Genomic DNA, 17,567 nt, shown 5'->3' on the forward strand with positions numbered 1-17,567 from the left:
TACAATATCAAGGAAGTCATAAAACATGATAGGGATACATTTGAATTTGCAACTGGGTATAACAGGGACGTGGATGGCACTGTGGGTTAAACCACAGAGCCTAGGACTTGCCGATCAGAAGGTTTGCAGTTCAAATCCCCATGATGGGGTGAGCTCCCGTTGCTCGGTCCCTGCTCCTGCCAACCTAGCAGTTTGAAAGCACGTCAACGTGCAAGTAGATAAATAGGTACCGCTCCGGCGGGAAGGTAAACGGCGTTTCCGTGCGCTGCTCTGGTTCGCCAGAAGCAGCTTAGTCATGCTGGCCACATGACCCATAAGCTGTACACCGGCTCCCTCGGCCAATAAAGTGAGATGAGTGCTGCAACCCCAGAGTTGTCCATAACTGGACCTAATGGTCAGGGGTCCCTTTACCCTTTACCTTTATAACAGGGACAATACAGATATAGCAACAGTTAAAAAATATATAAATTAAAACTTAAGTCACTAAAATATAACCTAAAAATATCATTTAAGGCAGGAGGAATTATACGATCAAAGCAGCACAACATCAAGGGTGGATGGTACACTGAGCCCCAGAGGATAAAACCGCCTCTTGGACCAGCCTTTTTTCCTAATGAGCTGAAAGTGCGCTGCTGCTGACTGGACGAAGGATGAGCAAATGTGTAAACGCTGCCGGGTGCCAATGTCCCTTGCTCTAGGCAGGACTCTGCTGAAGCAACAGCTCCAATTACCAGCTTACCTGATCGTACATGTCGCCAGCTTCCCAAAGTGCAAAGACCTTTTGTTCATCCAGCAACGCAGTCGTCTGCGGGGGAAACTAAAATAAAGAAATAAATCAAACAGGTTGTGCTGGTTAGGATTATTGGCTTTAGGGTATTTAAAGACAGGATTGGAAAAAAGAATAATTCAATTAGGATTTTGCACCCGGGGGGACAGAACGCAGAGGCTACAATCTTAAGCTTCAACTTAATGCAGGAAGAACAACAACTTGGTATCCCCTGGCAGTTGAGCGGAAAGCCTATAAGACTGTATCTTGAGGACATAAGGAGGACTTAAAACTTGTTTACATAGCAAACTTTGCTTCTGTGTGTTTAAAGCAAAGGGCGGTCAATGGCAGCCTGCCCAACCAACACCACAAAGCTTTAGCATCTAGTGCCTGATCATTTTCACAGGAAACCCCCCCCCCCAATTCTGATCGTATTACTGCCACCCCACTTGGATCCAAGCAAATAGGTTTGCCAGCACTTGGAGACGAAGAGGTCTAAGCTTTTCTACGTCACCTTCATTCATGCCTAGGCACATGCGCGTCAGACATGTGCTTAGATGGTGGCAGGTGACAAATACAGAACTTTTGAACCAGTCTCGTGGGGGCTCAACAGGACTCTTAGCGCCAAAGCTGGGGAGGTTTTCCTACACCCCTTGAGACAAAACACCCTATTTATTTGCTTTAGATTGCCTACAGCTCTGCTTCAACCTGGGGCATGGTCTAAAAAGCCTAAAAAGCATAATGCTGCCGTAATGCCTCCAGAGCACTGTAATTAGGGAAAGGAAAGAGCAGGTTGTCAGTCTTTTCGGAGTCAAATGTTACGCATGACACACAACAACACAGTTTTTTAAAAGCATCATCACACCATACTTCAGACAGGTTTGCTCTGGGTCCTGGAAGGATGTAATTAAGCACCAACAACACCATATACTTTATTACAGTGACTAATGAACAGGTATTCAAAATCTTGAAGCAAAACGTTTTGGCACCCACCTTCAGCTTCTCTAATGTGATGAGCACCAGAAGCCAGAAGCCAAAACGTTTTGCTGTGAAGATTTTGAATACCTCTGTTCTTTCATAGCTAATGATTTCTATACACAGTCTGACGGAGAGATTATGGGTTGGATTCAACGCTAGTCCTACTCGGAGAAGACCTACTCAAACAAACGGGCATGACTAATTTAAGTCTGTTAATTTTAATGGATTTACTCTGAGCAGAACTTAAGCTGGCTGCCTGCAACCCTGTATGTTTACCTAGCTGTAATATTCCAGCGAGTCACATTAACCACATGCATTAACTCTAGAGGCCAAAGATAAAACAACCCCAACCCTGTTGCAAGCACTGTGTTACCGCTGTCAGTAAGCGGGAGTCCCTTTCACAGTTGCTCAGACAGTTATTGCTGGCCCTCACTACTCCCATCTGCACTCTGCATTTAAATCCGTATCATACCACTTTATACAGTGGTGCCCCGCAAGACGAATGCCTCGCAAGACGGAAAACTCGCTAGACGAAAGAGTTTTCCGTTTTTGAGGTGCTTCGCAATACGAATTTCCCTATGGGCTTGCTTCGCAAGACGAAAACGTCTTGCGAGTTCTTTCCCCTTCCCCCCCTTTTTCTAAGCCGCTAATAGCCGCTAATAGCGCTAATCCGCTAATAGCCGTGCTTCGCAAGACGAAAAAACCGCAAGACTCGCGGAACGAATTAATTTTGTCTTGCGAGGCACCACTGTACAGCCATAGAATCATAGAATTGTAGAGTTGGAAGGGACCCTGCGGATCACCAAGTCTGATTCCTGCAATACAGGACTATGCAGCTGTCCCATGTGGGGACTGAACCTGCAACCTTGGTGTGTCACGCCTTCCCCCAAAGAATTTTGGGCGCTGTAGTTTCTTAAGGGTTCTTATGAGGTCTGTATTCCCCTTCACAGAACTACAATTCTTGGAGTTTTTGTGAAGAGGGATTAAACCATTCTGGGAATTGTAATAATAATAATAATAATAATAGCAATACAGTGGTACCTCAGGTTACATACGCTTCAGGTTACAGACTCCGCTAACCCAGAAACAGTGCTTCAGGTTAAGAACTTTGCTTCAGGATGAGAACAGAAATCGTGCTTCAGCAGCGCGGCAGCAGCAGAAGGCCCCATTAGCTAAAGTGGTATTCAGGTTAAGAACAGTTTCAGGTTAAGTACGGACCCCCGGAACGAATTAAGTACTTAACCTGAGGTACCACTGTAATAACAATTATTGCTAATATTGCTATTATTATTATTTACTTATACCCCGCCCCTCTGGGTGGATTTCCCCAGCCATTCTGGGCAGCTTCCAGCAGGAGATTAAAAATACATTAAAACATCAGTCATTAAAAACTTCCCTAAACAGGGCTGCCTTCAGAATTGTAGTTCTGCGAAGGGAACAGGGGTCTCCTATCAACTCTCAGCACTCTAAAGAAGCTACAGCTCCCAGAATTACACCCATGCTCAGACACCCAGGAATTAGGAGCGGCAATTTGTGCACTTAAAATATTTAAAGCCGCTTTCATGGCAACGAGAAGATGAATTCATTCCCTATTAACAGTGCACTGGCAAAAAGATGGGTTTCCAGGCCAAGAAGTGCCCAGAGCTGTTGTATGCTATGATGTGAATCAGTTTTATTGCCTTTCTGAAGGAGTCCACCCCTACTTGTTAAAAACAAACACCACTCATAGCAACAGTTTTGCAGACATGTGATAAATCTAATTCGCCAGTCTCCTAAAAGAAAGGACCACACTCTCGACTGCACCACTTCCTTTGTCTCTCACTTCCTGCATTTGAAACAAGCTCAGTTTGGGTTCAATTCAGACACTGCGCCAAAATATACTGGCTTGCTTCAAGTAGGAAAGAATGCCGTTCATCCAAAGTGCCATCTGCAGAAAGAGTCGGTGGAAGAAGATTGGAAGAAATTTAAAGTTTACTTACAGAAACATTGTAAAATTAAAGGAATGTTAGAAGGATGCTGGAATGAGGTTATGTGGTTTTAGCAGAAATGATATAAAGGACTAAGTAAAAATGGATTGTTAATTGATGAAAGAAGAGACTGTAAAATTACAGCATATTAAGATAAATTATTAGGATAAAAACAAAGATGGAAAGGATTTGCTGAAATATCTAACTGAACTAGAATACAAAAAAGGGAGGTGTGAGGAGGTCAAGGAAACAAGCAAATGAAAGATAAGTTATGGGAAGGCTTGATTTGTTTTTTAATTGTTTGTATTTTTCTGGGTTTTTTGTGTTTGTTTTTACTTATTGTGATGTATTGTCTTGGGTATTTTTTGCTTAATTTGGTGTTTTTTTCTTTTTTCCTTTTGTAACCTTTAAAACTTGAATATTTTTTTAAAAAACAACAACAAAGTGCCATCTGCAGAGATTTATTACAGCCCAATGCCTTTTGGAACCTGGGTTCCTTTCTTCAGGAGCCATCTCAAATGGTGCCAAGATGGGCAGCAATAACTGGGCAAGATGCTTCACTCTGTCCTACATAATTTGGAAGTTTTAGATTCCTCCTAAAGGAACACAGCGAGCTGTAGTTAATCCACCTAGTTGGTATTTTTCAAAACAAGTTTCTTCTTTTCATTTTAGGTTTCTGTGCCTCACTCCTAGATTTTTAACCTAGAACAGGTTAAACAAGCCACAGCAAGCTTTGGGCTTCCCCTTTCCCTTTCACATGCCAGCAAGAGGAGACTAGAATTCACTTCCAATTTTAAACAAGCCACAGTTCCAGGGGTTCAGATGACCCAGGGAACTTTGGTTTGCTTAAAAAGAAGCTTTCCAACTCAGGTGGGGAGAACAGACAGGCACAGAACCTGTGGCCTTCCATATGTTATTGGGACAACAATTCAAATCACCCCCCCCAAGGGCTGATAGGAACAGGAACTGTGCATTAACTGGTTCCCCACCATTACAGATTTGCATGAGGCCTGAATCAGGCCTCCAAGACGATTCAGGTGCAACATCAAACTATGGCTTGCTGCAATGTATGAATCAAAACTGCATGACTAATTGTGGCACGCAGGTGGCCACCAAGCTGGGAAGTGGAGCAAGCTCTTATAAACAAGAGCTTGGGTAAACTGTAATTGGGTGTTACATCTTAGCCAACAAGTCATGGTTTGGGTCATTGCTCCATCCACCAAGCCCACTTGGGACAGTACGTGGGGATTTTTTGAGGAAGGGGGAAAACCATGCAAACTGTTACTTGTTTGCACTTTTGGCCTGAACCTAAACTATGGTTAGCACAAATCAATCTTTGCTGTTATCTGTGGAGTGTTTGAGATATAACAGTGATTTAGAATAGTTTGTGTCTTTCCATCTTCCCTTCACTCTCATCTCTAGGATGTGGGTACCTCTAGGAAGAGGGGCTGGAACCATAACAGTGGCTCAGCAGTCACCCCAAACCGTGGTTAGCATTCATTGCTTGATGTTTAGTTGTGTTTTTATATTATGTTGGAAGCTGCCCAGTTATTGGGGCAACCCTGCCAGATGGATGGGGTATAAATAATATTAATGCAAATAATAATAATACAAGCCAAGCGTCCTGATGCTGGTTTGCTATCTACAAAAAACCCTAGTTTGACATGACGTCACAGTAAACCATAAATGACATTCCCTAAACATGGTTTAGTGGGATAACTGAAACCTTGTCCTCCCCAATTCCAATGGTTATACGGTCCCTTACACATATGAGCTGTTTAACAAAGTGAAGCCCATCCTGCCTACTGCCCAGGCAGCTCACAATCCAAAGAGATGGAAAGAGATAAAGAACACAAGGAGCAAAGAGCATGCAGAGATATAAGGATTGAAAAGGGACAGTGTGGCAGATCAGAAACCTATGTTTTAAAAGGGATGTGCTAGTCCTTTATCCTGGTTTAAAATAGTCCAAGAAGGGCCCTGTGCAGACATAACATTTTAAACCTTAGGGATAACCAGGGTTTGTTGGTTTCTTAGAACCATGGTTTGGCTTGCCAAAAGCCCTGTTCCTGGAGGTCATGGAAAAAGAGGCAACTTTCAATACTTGCAACTGTCAATACTTGCTTGTCGCTTTGAAAGCAGAGAAGAGAGTCTGGCTTTCTTCAAAGTTTATACTCAGTGGGATTTTTTTTTAAATCACATTTGTGACTGCAGAAGTGCCTTGCGATCCAGAGGCAACAGCATTAATCTAATTCACAGGGAACATCATAAAACTCTCCCAACTTAAAGTACGTATGCCTCAAAGCTCTGACTAACAAAGACCGATGAAATAGTCACTCACTTCCAACATGCCAGCGCCTTTAAGCCATGATTGTTTTATTCCAGCTAGACAAGTAACTTCCATAAATTACTCTTATAGACACAGATATACACAGTCAATTCAGCTACCCTTCCTTGTGACAAGATGGCATTTGTTCCACTCCAGTTAGCTACCTTCCTTACAGATCAAACGAAACGAGTCCAGGAACTCTGCATATTTTTTAATTACAACATGCAAGTACAGGAGGGAGTACTGGGTATGCAACTAAAAAAGTGGAGAAACCTGCCTTTTTCAAAGGTGGATTTAAAAGTCTGTGGGGACCTCAGATACTGGAATACTCCTTAATAAATAAATTAAAATTCCCTGCACACAGAAAACTAGCGTATCAGGGAGACATTTTTTGTGTGGGGGGTGGTGGTATGGAGAAGCATTCATTTGTATTAGAGCTCACCTGCAGCCTGAAAGGGTAAGCCCATGGAATTTGCCACCTCTGTAAAAACTAGGCCATTTAAAAAAGCTATTAAGCTAGTTTTTGATGGAGAGAATGTTTAAGTACAGAGGAGTGTCCTTTTGACTTTGGAGGCCCTGCTTCTGTGCTCATCAGAAACATCACTTGGGGTGGCAGTCATGAGTGACAGGGTGTTCTCAGTGGTGGCCCCTTCAGTTATGGCACTCCCTCCCAACTGAATTACATATGGCTGCTACAATATGGCTGTTAAGTGGGCCTTCAGAACTCACCTACAGTGGTGCCCCGCAAGACGAACGCCTCGCAAGACGGAAAACCCGCTAGACGAAAGGGTTTTCCGTTTTGGAGGCGCTTCGCAAAACGAATTTCCCTATGGGGTTGCTTTGCAAGATGAAATGTCTTGCAAGGTCCTGCGGGTTTTTTCCCCCTTTCCCCCCCTTTTCCTAAGCCGCTAATCAGCTGATCCGCTAAAAGCCGCTAAACCGCTAATCCGCTAAGCTGTCAATGGGCTTGCTTCGCAAGACGAAAAAACCGCTATACGAAGAGCCTCACGGAACAGATTAATTTCGTCTTGCGAGGCACCACTGTATTCTGAGCAGCCTTTGCCTCAAGCAGGGCTGGGGAACCGCTGGCCCTCCAGATGTCACTGGACTACAACAACCATCATCCCCGAGTACTGACAATGCTGGATGGGGCCGAGGGGAACTGGAGTCCAACATTTGGTGGGCCAGAGGTTCCCTGTCCCTGGCCTAAAAGGACTTAATGGCTTGATGGATTCTGAGATTTCTGGGCCATTTTAAAAACTATTTTATTTTATGGAGTTTTTGTCTAACTAGGAGAAAAAAAACTCAGGCCCTCAGCCTCTGCTGCTTTGTGGTATACCTTCGGGAGAAGAAAGGGCTAAGGAGTAAACCTACACGAATCCGGAGTGGAGTCCCTGAGATAGTTGGATGACGCCTTGTATGACTCCTTCCGGAAACTCCTGCAGCCAAGCTGGTGCCAAATGTATTGTTCTGCTTTCCTTTGGACCACAACAGTGAGGCCAAAAGGGAGGGTTTGTTGCATGGGGAGCCCAGTACCTCCATACACACCTGCCTGGGACTACACCCCAGGAAGGTCACTTTGGTGTTGCCAACATAACGGTTTGACTTCACTCCCAGAGGTGCACTCCATTGTCTCTCAAGACTGATGCCAACAACAACTGATCCTTTTAAACAGGGAGATACCAGAGACTGTACGTGGGATCTTTTGCATGCAAAGCAGTTGCTCTAACACCAGGTCTCTCCCCCCCCCCATAGCTTGCATTAAAAGGCTCTAGAACTGCACAACAGATCTGCATCCAAAAGCCTGCAGATAATATTTCAGCAGCACATTAAAACAGAAGTAGAACTCCAGCTACCAGGCCTCATGAGGGCCCTTCCAAACCGTGGCTGCCTAGCACCTCCATGACATCACAGCAGCCAAGCCAATGGACAGAAATACCATGACCCCACCTCTTCCACCAGCCCCCTGCCACATCAACCGAACCTGCCACTCACAGCCTGCAAAGGCACTTATAAACAAAACAAAACAAAAAAACAGGAGCAGAAAAATCACTTACAGGCACCATAATTTGTTTGCAGCCCATGTCCAACACCATGTCCTGTAACATTTTGTCGGAAATGCCGCTGAACAGGAGATTCCCAGGAGGCAGACTAGCCACGTGGAGATTAAATAACCGTTTGAGCTCGTTCAGGGTTAGCACATACTGTTTCTTAAACGTCGCTGCCACAAAGGCTCTGAGTTCTTGCGTGACTCTCTCTTGGACCGGCAAGAGGCCGTTCACGGAGTCCACAGAGTTCTCTTCCGAATGGATGCCGTTTGCCAGTCCATTATTGAGGCCGTCGCAGACAGAAGTGTCCATAGGCTCCTCATCGCTCACGGGCTCCTCTTTTATACGGACGCCAAATATGTCCACCGGGCAAGTGCCCTGGCTGGCTTTGCCCTCCGCTTTCAGCTTCTGGAAGTCCTGCTCCAACTGCCCGTAGGTCTGCTTGACTCTTGCTTTCGCCAGACTGACCCGCTGCTCTCCAGAAACCAGCAAGGGGGCAGCTACAAAAAACAAGCGAAAGGGGTGTGAGGGTAAACCGTGGTTTGAGTAATCCTTGGCTCTCATCCACCATCCCTGACCATAGGCCATGTTGGCAGGGGCTGCTAGGAGATGGAACACAACAGCATCTGCAGAGCCACAGGTTTCCCATCCTTGTATTAAGCCCATGTAAGGAGGAGGCAGACCACACAGGGTTCCTGAGAAAGAAAAGCAAGGTAGGGTGTCTAGGGAGAAAGTTTGACTACACCAAGGAAAACACCTGGGAAGGGATTAGTAGAAGAAGAGTCAGTTTCTAGCGTACAATATACGTAGAGTCCTGCTGGTGCAAGCAGCTGGTTTGGGTGCATAAAGCCCTACAGAGCTTGGGAACATAATATGGTGGAACCTTGGTTCTCAAACTTAATCCATTCCGGAAGTCTGTTCAACTCCCGAAACGTTCAAAAACCAAGGTGCGGCTTCTGACTGGTGCAGGCGCCCCGGAACCAATAGCCGACAGCCGCATCGGACGTTGGGCTTCCGAAAAACGTTAGAAAACACTTACTTCCAGGTTTTCGGCATTTGGGAGCTGATATGTTTTGTCAACTAAGCTGTTCAAGAACCAAGGTACCACTGTATCTGAAAGACTGCCTCACCCCTTATATACCAAATCGAGCACATGTGAGGATCTCCTGCAGATGCCACCTTATCAGGAGGTCTGTCTGCACAATGCAGGAGTTGGGCTTTTAGTGTGGTGGCACCTGCCCCTTAGAATGCACTCCCCTGTTCTCGCTATCTCTTTTGTGTCCCCGCTCTTTCAACAAGCCTTTAAAGCTGAAATCTTTCTCAGTCTCGATCTCTATAGGATTTTTTTCAGATGCTTTCTTTAGATTGCCCCACCCAAAAAAATATGTTTATTGTTTTATCACTTGTTTGGAAGGGTGGGGTATAAATTTGATTTAAAAAACAGAATTAATCATTCACACACACACACACACACACACACACACACACACACACACTCCTTTGGAGAATTCAAGCCCATGTTCACCTCCTTATTTCAGACATGGTGATATATTGATATATCACAATGTTTGGGCTGGTGATATACAGTGGTGCCTCGCAAGACGAAATTAATCCGTTCCGCGAGTCTCTTCGTCTTGTGGTTTTTTTGTCTTGCTAAGCACGGCTATTAGCAGCTTAGCGGCTATTAACAGCTTAGAGGCTATTAACGGCTTAGCGGCTTTAAGAAAAAGGAAACAAACTCGCAAGAACTCGCAAGACGTTTCGTCTTGCGAAGCAAGCCCATAGGGAAATTTGTCTTGCGAAGCACCTCAAAAAACGGAAAACTCTTTCGTCTAGCGAGTTTTTCGTCTTGTGAGGCATCTGTCTTGCGGGGCACCACTGTATTGTGAGGTTGAAAACCAGACATCACCTAGCCCTAATGTTAAGGGGGAAAGTGCGGGGGACGGGGACCAGAGCATATCACCATTAGATGTCCACAGAACTTATCGACCGACCTACAAAATCTGCATCAAACCCTCTGGTTCCCAGTGTGGCATTATGGTTGGACTGGGACCTAGGAGACCAGAATTCGAATCCCCCCTCAGCCATGAAGTTCACTGGGTGACCATGGGCCAGGCCCTCACTCTCAGCCTATCCTACCTCACAGAACTGTTGTGAAGACTGCATGAGGGGGGTGGAGAAGCACCTTGCCACCCTGAGCTTCTTGGGAGGAAAAGGGGGGATATAAATGCAATAAAATAAAAACAATCAAGTTGGCTCACCTGCTTGCGCAGCTTGTTTCTTTGGTGCTACGTGTTCCTTGGCCAAGCTGTAGACTTTCTCCAACCTGAAATTGGGTAGGAGGAGCATTTCAGTGCCTTGCGAATAGCTACACCCAGATCACGAACATTAACAACTTATCCCGCCGCCATACAGTTCAAGGAAAACCCCAGGAAATATCAAGCACCCAACATAATACTCCTTTATGGAGATGTGACAGCTAGCCAAGCCACACAGCAAGCTCCCTTCCTGCACAGAACCACATCAGCCTGCAAAAACGGGTCTAGGAAGAAAGGTTTCAGGCCCAGCACTGATGTGCTAGCTTTCTACATGTGGGGGAGAATACAAATGGAGGAATGCATTTAAAAACCCATCATACTTTTGCAGCCTGAAGGAGTTGCTTAGCAAAGAAAACCAAAGGGTTTGCCATGTAGATGTTGGTGGAGACTTGTTTTCTGTTGCTCCAGAGGGCAGGTCTGGAGTCAATGGGTGGAAATTGCCGGGAAGCAGATCGCAGCTCAAGATTAGGTGGGATTTCTTAACACAGTAAGATCCACCAGCCAGCGGAAGAGTCTGCCACAGGAGGTGGTCGGGTCTCTCCTGCTGGAGGTATTTAAGCATCTGTCAGCAATGTGGCAGATTCTTGCTCGAGCAGCACAGTGGACTGGGTGAATTTCAGGATTCCTCCCAACACTAAAATTCTATGGTTCTCAGCAGTGGAGTCCAGAAAGAACCACACAGAATCACACCGTCAGAAGGGACTCCGAGGGCCATCTAGTCCAACCGCCTGTAATGTACCCACCCACCCCCAACAAAGGAAAAAAGGAAAAAAGAAAAAAAAATGTAAATTGCCACCGACTGCTTGAGGACATTTTAAAGCACATTAACCACCTGGAACAGGGAAGCAATGGCAGAACACTTCCCACACTTCCCCAAAAGTTTGTTCCAAATAAGGGCCTGGGCCAGATGGAAAAGGCCCTGGAAGGGAGCAGGCCCTGCAGTCCTCACCTAGCTGATGGTCATATTGCCACAAACAACATGAGAGAGCCTCAAACAACAAACACAGGTTCCAGGTTGGGGTTTTTTTTGGGGGGGGGGGGAGAGATGGTCCTTGAGGTCTTGCAAGGCCCGACATCTCTGCCTGTCTTGCTTCTCCTAATACCACTGGTTTATTCTGCTCAGAATGTTCACCAATGGGATTTGGTAAGGTGAAAGTGCCATGGCTCTTGGAGTTGCCACTGGCTTAGCTGCTGTGATGTCACAGAAAGTCTGGCCAACCCAGCTGTGTTGCTCAGCAAATAAATAATTATTATTATTATTAATAATAATAATAATAATAATAATAATAATAATAATAATCAATTTATACCCCACCCATCTGGCTGGGTTTCCCCAGCCACTCTGGGTGGCTTCCAACAAAGGATTAAAATACACTGGTCTGTTAAACATTAAAAGCTTCCCTAAACAGGACTGCCTTCAGATGTCTTCTAAAAGTCTGGTAGTTGTTCTTCTCTTTGACATCTGGTGGGAGGGCGTTCCACAGGGCGGGTGCCACTACCAAGAAGGCCCTGTGCCTGGTTCCCTGTAACCTCGCTTCTCGCAGGGAGGGAACCACCAGAAGGCCCTCGGTGCTGGACCTTAGTGTCTGGGCTGAACAATGGGGGTTCCTTCAGGTATACTGGACCGATCTTTCCAATTCAAAGATTGATGAGTATACCATGTGCAATTTGGCCTATTCTCTTTTGGCATCAACACTATGAGTCTCTGAGTGTAACTTGAGGTGTGCGCAGATGGTTTTACAAGTTTCTGAGGTTTTTTGCTGGCACCATGTGCTGTGAATAAGATCGGGCCCAAGTAGGCGTATGTAATAGGATCCAGAAAATAAACCCTTAAATCCGTCTAAGCGACCGGCCTCCATTTACGTAACTGTACTGCAACAGGTAGTATGAAGATGCAAGGGAGAAACCAACATTTTTTTCTTTCCCATCTCGGCTTTGTTCCCGCCCCCAAGGAAAAGCAAACCATTTACTTGGCCTGAATGCCCATCCAGAGCATCTGCTGCCTCTGGACCACATCTGGGTGCTTCTGGACAAAATCCTCATCGTAACGGAGCTTGAATTCCCAGCCCCTGTTTATCCTCAGGAAAGACATGTGCTCCAAGAAATCTTTCACATCTTCTGGGCCGAGCTGCACAAACAAAGCAATAGATATATGTAACCAGCTGCTTAGGAGAAACCAAAACCCTTTTTAAACGAGATCAGCGGCCACACAAAGCGCCAGGGTGTGGCCCCGCAAGAAAAACATGGGAGGCTAAACTGCACCTCCAAGAAGCCGAAACTCAGAGAAGGCATTAAGTCCGATAGATAAACCAGCTCCAACTTGCCTGTGCAATCCCTATGCTTAGGGCGTAAAACTAGCATATCTACAAATGGAAAGGCAAAATTCCCCTACAAAGCAATTGCCGCTTCATTTAAGGAAAATGCAGGAGACTTTGTGGATATTTAAGTTATAATTAGAAAAATCTTAATAATTATTCATAAAGGAAACAGTTTATAAGAAGTAAATAAGGAGGCCAGGTTCAGAATAAAGGAAGTCTTTCATTTGGTTGTATTGTTGTATGTTATGTTCACTGTATGTTATGTTCACGTTTCATGAGGGTGGATCAGTGTATTGGGGGGTGGGGGGGTTTGTGTTATGTTGTAAATAAAATTCTAGTAAAAATTAAATAAATAACAAAAATGCACCGAAAACTATTCAGAAGCGGAAACATGCTCCTCTAAGCCTCATGCATATTAATCCGATTCCTACCCCGTGGCGTTGTGGTGTGTGTGTGTGCAAAATTAAGGGACCCTTCCTGCACACCTGCGGTAGGGACGTGACAAGAATTCACTGCAAGGGGAAAACCCGACTGTTCCTTTTAAACCATCAACTGGATATTTACCGGTAGCAGCGAAGTTGATGTTTTGGAAGGGTCAACCCTGATGACACAGTACCAAAAGATGCAGCAGATTGTTTTGAATCTGGCATAGGCAAACTCGGCACTCCAGATGTTTTGGTACTACAAATCCCATGATCCCTAGCTAACAGGACCGGTGGTCAGGGATGATGGGAATTGTAGTCCCAAAACATCTGGAGGGCTGAGTTTGCCGAGGCCTGATGATTTAAAAATAATACTAACAACGCTGCGTATGTGAGAGTGCATGACAAAACGCTTTGGCAACAAGCGTGCGTGATCTGTGTGATTTGTCACGGTTGCAAATTTTCTGTGGATTTTTTTGTTCCCTTTTGGGGGAAGACATCTTGGCAAGGAGGTTCAAGACCCAGAGAACAGCTTTCTCCTCAGACCATAGCAAGGGGGAGATCAGGAAGGCCCAATTCTTTATAGCTCTCCCCTATAAAACTGTAGGCCCCTTTCGTCACTCTGCTATGGGGCAGGAGGCTCACCATATACTGAATGGTTTGAAAGAAGTTATCAAAGCCCTGGATTGAAAACAGAAGGTTGAACCAAGATGAGTGTCCCGAACGAAGCAAAAGAATTATAAAAGGAACTCACTTTTGTAACTGTCGCTACTTCCTTCCGAACTACCCAGCGGTCTTGTGTAAACTTCCACATCTGAGGAGGGAAAACGCAATGGGAAGGGGAGAGAAGGACACAGTCGTATTAAAAAGAGGCCGTTCTCCAGTGTGAATACAGCCGCAATCTTAAAAATAGCACAACTGTTAATATGAGGGAACTGCTGTTGAACCTGATATACTGAATCTCCAGTCTGGAAGCAAGTAAAGGCCTCCCCTGGGCAAAAAACGGTTAAGGAAAAGGGCATTATTCTACTAACCAGTCCCACCAATTTAAGGATTTCCTCTTACGCAACAAGACACCTTCCTCCCACCCAATGCTGCTCCAGAGGGTTGGGGAAAATTTTTGGACAGAGAGATTGAAAGGGACACACCAACAAGGGGGGGGGGGGCAAATGTTCTGTTGAACAAGCAGAAATCCTTGTGCCGACAGAACAATGGTCTTGCTGTGTTGGGTTCCATCCTAAGCTCTTCCCCCCTCCACTTTTTAAACATCAAATGATTAACACAAGCAGGAGCCCACAGGTGTGCTCGCCAGGGCAAACATACATTTCAATCTGGCGCGCACCTGCCAAAGTGCCGAGTGAAAGTTGGACAAGGAGTGAGCCTTGTATGGAGGTCTGGGAGGGACCAACAACCCCTGCCCACTCCCCCCCCCAAGCTTCTGAACACTTAAAAAACAAAACAAAAAAACACCCTCCCCAAGGGCAGGGTTGGTAGAGAACACACATTTTGTGTTGGGTGGCTTCCAAGGGTTTCTGGACTTGAGAAGATAAATGTTTAAGCGGGCAAACGGATTTCCTATACTTCTTTGCAATGCTGTTGCAGCGAAAGGAATATTTGACTTTCTTGTTTTTTATTTTTTAATACTCACAACAAAATCCCTTCCTCTGCAGAGCACTTCCGCCGGGACCCCACTGTGCGGGCTGGAGGTATCTTTTGGATAGAGGACATCGCTGTTGAAGACAAACCATTTATTAGCCGCAGGACACCACAGTGCGACCCAATAAGAACACATGTACAGAAATTCCGGGCACCCATCGAATGGCACCTTGAAACGTTGCCTGGGATTACTAAAGGCATTCCAAGGAGAAACCAAAACGCTTTGTATATATTAAAGCCGGAAAGAATTTCACAATAGTGAAAGCTACATAGAAGTGCATGTGACACGACCGGTTTCTATTTGGCAGGGTTTTGAAAGAACCAGAAAGGTGTGTGCAATGACGGTGTAGTAAATAACTTTAAAACTAAATTTGAAAAGAAAAGAAGAGGAGGAGGAGGAGGAGGAAGAAGTGGTTCTAAGGTCTACGTACAAGAGGTTCCCTCTGATCAGAAACTCCCAAGGAGAATTCTGATACAATTGCACAACTCTTGCATGAGGTTCCAAGATTCTTGCATTCACTTTCAAGGCAATTAACAACTTTGGTCCAGGATACTTCAAAAGTCACCTGATTGCTTATATCCCTGCCTGATCCCTGAGATCTTTGGGTGCCGGGAGTCACTGTTTATGATCCCGCATGGCTCAGGTGCATGGTTTGTATCCAACAAGGAGCCAGCTTGAAAATATGCAATGGGTACACAAGCAATACACCCTTGTCACGCATTAACAAACTGTCATGCGTTGCATTGTGTGCTATTGTGTTTACATCACTGTAAAAAAACACAGCAGCAACAAGAATAAGAGCTGCCGTAATTCGAACAACAGACTGGTGTTCTTTGCAAGGGGTGAGTCCCTGAAGAACAAAAGGCATTTTTACCTTTTCACAACCCAGTTTCCCTGCACCAACAGCGCCACCTGCTGTATGCACCGCAAGGCTGCCGTAGGATCCGTCCCAGAAGCCAAGAGGCTCATCAGGTTTGCAAAAGCGATGACCTTCACTGCAGAAGGGGGGAAAGCAGAAAATACAAATAATCCTTAGAGATTCAAATACCTAAGTCAAGGACGGAGTCCCGGTGGCCTTCTAGACGTTGCTGGACTGCAAATCCCATTGTCCTTGGCCATGCCAGCTGGGGCTGATGGGAGCTGGAGTCTAGCAATTATCTGGATGTCTGCAGGCTTTCCAATCTCTGGTTGAAGTTAAAAGTTCATAGGATAAGAGAGCAAATAATTGCAAGCAGTGAAATATGGCCCATCTGCCATAGTACACTTAAAGCATCACCATGCCACTTTAAACTATCCTAGAATCATAGACCTGAACAGTTGAAAGAACCCCCGGTAATGCAGAAATCTTTTGCCCGACATGGGGCTGAACCCACAGCCCTGAGAAGAGTCTCATGCTCTTACTGCCCGAGCTATCCCCGCTTCCCCCAGTGAATCCTGGGAGCTGTAGTTTGTCAAGAATGCTGTGAGTTGTTGGGAGACCCTTATTCCCCTTCACAGAGCAACAATTCCTGGGAAGAGGAATGGAAATTCTAGCTCTGCCAGGAGAATAGGCGTCTCCTAGCAACTCTCAGCACCCTTAACAAACTACAGTTCCCAAGATTCTTTGCTGTGGGAGGGGAGCCATGACTACTTCTAGCGGCAAGATACTGCTTTAACTATGTATTTCAGGCGGGGCCCGGTGTCTCCCTGTTTTATATGGCAGGCTGCATCCATTAACCAGGAAGAGGGAGCAGGAGGGGCTGGTAACGCAGGAAGTCAAAAGAGTTCAGAGAGGCCGTGTGAGTTGCGCAATGTCGAACAGCATACCGTTTCTCATCAAGATCTTGATCTGGTCCGCAAGGGGCAGAGTCCTCAGTTGAGCCATGGAAAGCACATTACTTGGGGCTACAGGCTTGTCCCTATGTAAGGAAGGAAAGGTACGATTTGGGAAACCACCACAGAGAATTGAGGTTTGGTGATTTATGGAAAGCTGCCCTCCCCATTTCAGCAAGAGTTTTATTTCATTTATAATCCAAGGAGCTCAAGGCGACATACGTGGCTCTCCCCCTCCCCTTTCCACCCTCGCAACAACCCTGCGAAGTAGGTTACACCGAGCAATTGGTTACAGGTTACCCAGTTAGCTGCATGGCCAAGTGGGGACTTGAACCCTGGTCCCCCACTCTTAACAACTACACCATATTGGCTTGGGAGAAACCAATCAGCCCAGATTTTTTTTTGGGGGGGGGACGGGATGTGGGAGCAGGAGATGCGACCATGGTTATTACAAATGGGAACAGGTCAGCTTCACAGAAACGCCCCCTTTGCTTGATTTGTTTTGCCTGCCTAGAAAGTGTCCCTGGAAACTCTAATGCCTCTTGCTTCCCTGGATGTGAAGAATGCCTGGGTAGAAAGCAAAATTTGCATTTGCTGCCCCGCCCACTTTTGCCACAGGCCCCGCCCACTCCTGGCATGTGGCCCCTGGAAGATGGGTCAGAACAGAATGTGGCCCCTGGCTTACTTACTTTTCATCTTCCACACTCGGAGGCACCAGCATCATCAAGTACTCACTGCAAGAAAGAGAAAGAATAGATCATATTGCTTGCCTAGAGAAGGGATAGCCAACATGGCGGCCTGGACAACAACTCCCATGATCCCTTGTTGGGGTGGCAGATGACGAGGGCTGATGGGAATTGTGGTCAGAAATATCTGAAGGGCACCAGGTTGACTAGCCCCCCCCCCCCCCCCCGTCTAGGGAATCTTCATTCAGAAACTCGTCTCCCGAGAGACA

The 17,567-nt window shown here is 45.8% G+C and overlaps 1 protein-coding gene across 2 annotated transcripts in view; it reads right to left on the minus strand.

The window, feature by feature from the left end:
* The window catches only part of POLR3E (RNA polymerase III subunit E), a 39,315-nt gene that overhangs the window by 5,004 nt on the left and 16,744 nt on the right, over positions 1 to 17,567 (minus strand). For both annotated transcript variants that reach the window (XM_081839741.1, XM_081839742.1), the window contains 9 exons: positions 17,302 to 17,346; positions 16,607 to 16,698; positions 15,675 to 15,795; positions 14,792 to 14,873; positions 13,898 to 13,957; positions 12,374 to 12,531; positions 10,347 to 10,411; positions 8,095 to 8,585; positions 740 to 817 (listed from right to left, as the gene is read on the minus strand). In XM_081839741.1, coding sequence (XP_081695867.1) covers positions 740 to 817; positions 8,095 to 8,585; positions 10,347 to 10,411; positions 12,374 to 12,531; positions 13,898 to 13,957; positions 14,792 to 14,873; positions 15,675 to 15,795; positions 16,607 to 16,698; positions 17,302 to 17,346 — 1,192 coding nt within the window. The remainder of the gene's footprint in view (positions 1 to 739; positions 818 to 8,094; positions 8,586 to 10,346; positions 10,412 to 12,373; positions 12,532 to 13,897; positions 13,958 to 14,791; positions 14,874 to 15,674; positions 15,796 to 16,606; positions 16,699 to 17,301; positions 17,347 to 17,567) is intronic.

This window comes from Podarcis erhardii (assembly GCF_964252035.2).
Source record: "Podarcis erhardii genome assembly, chromosome: 14".
NCBI lineage: Eukaryota > Metazoa > Chordata > Lepidosauria > Squamata > Lacertidae > Podarcis > Podarcis erhardii.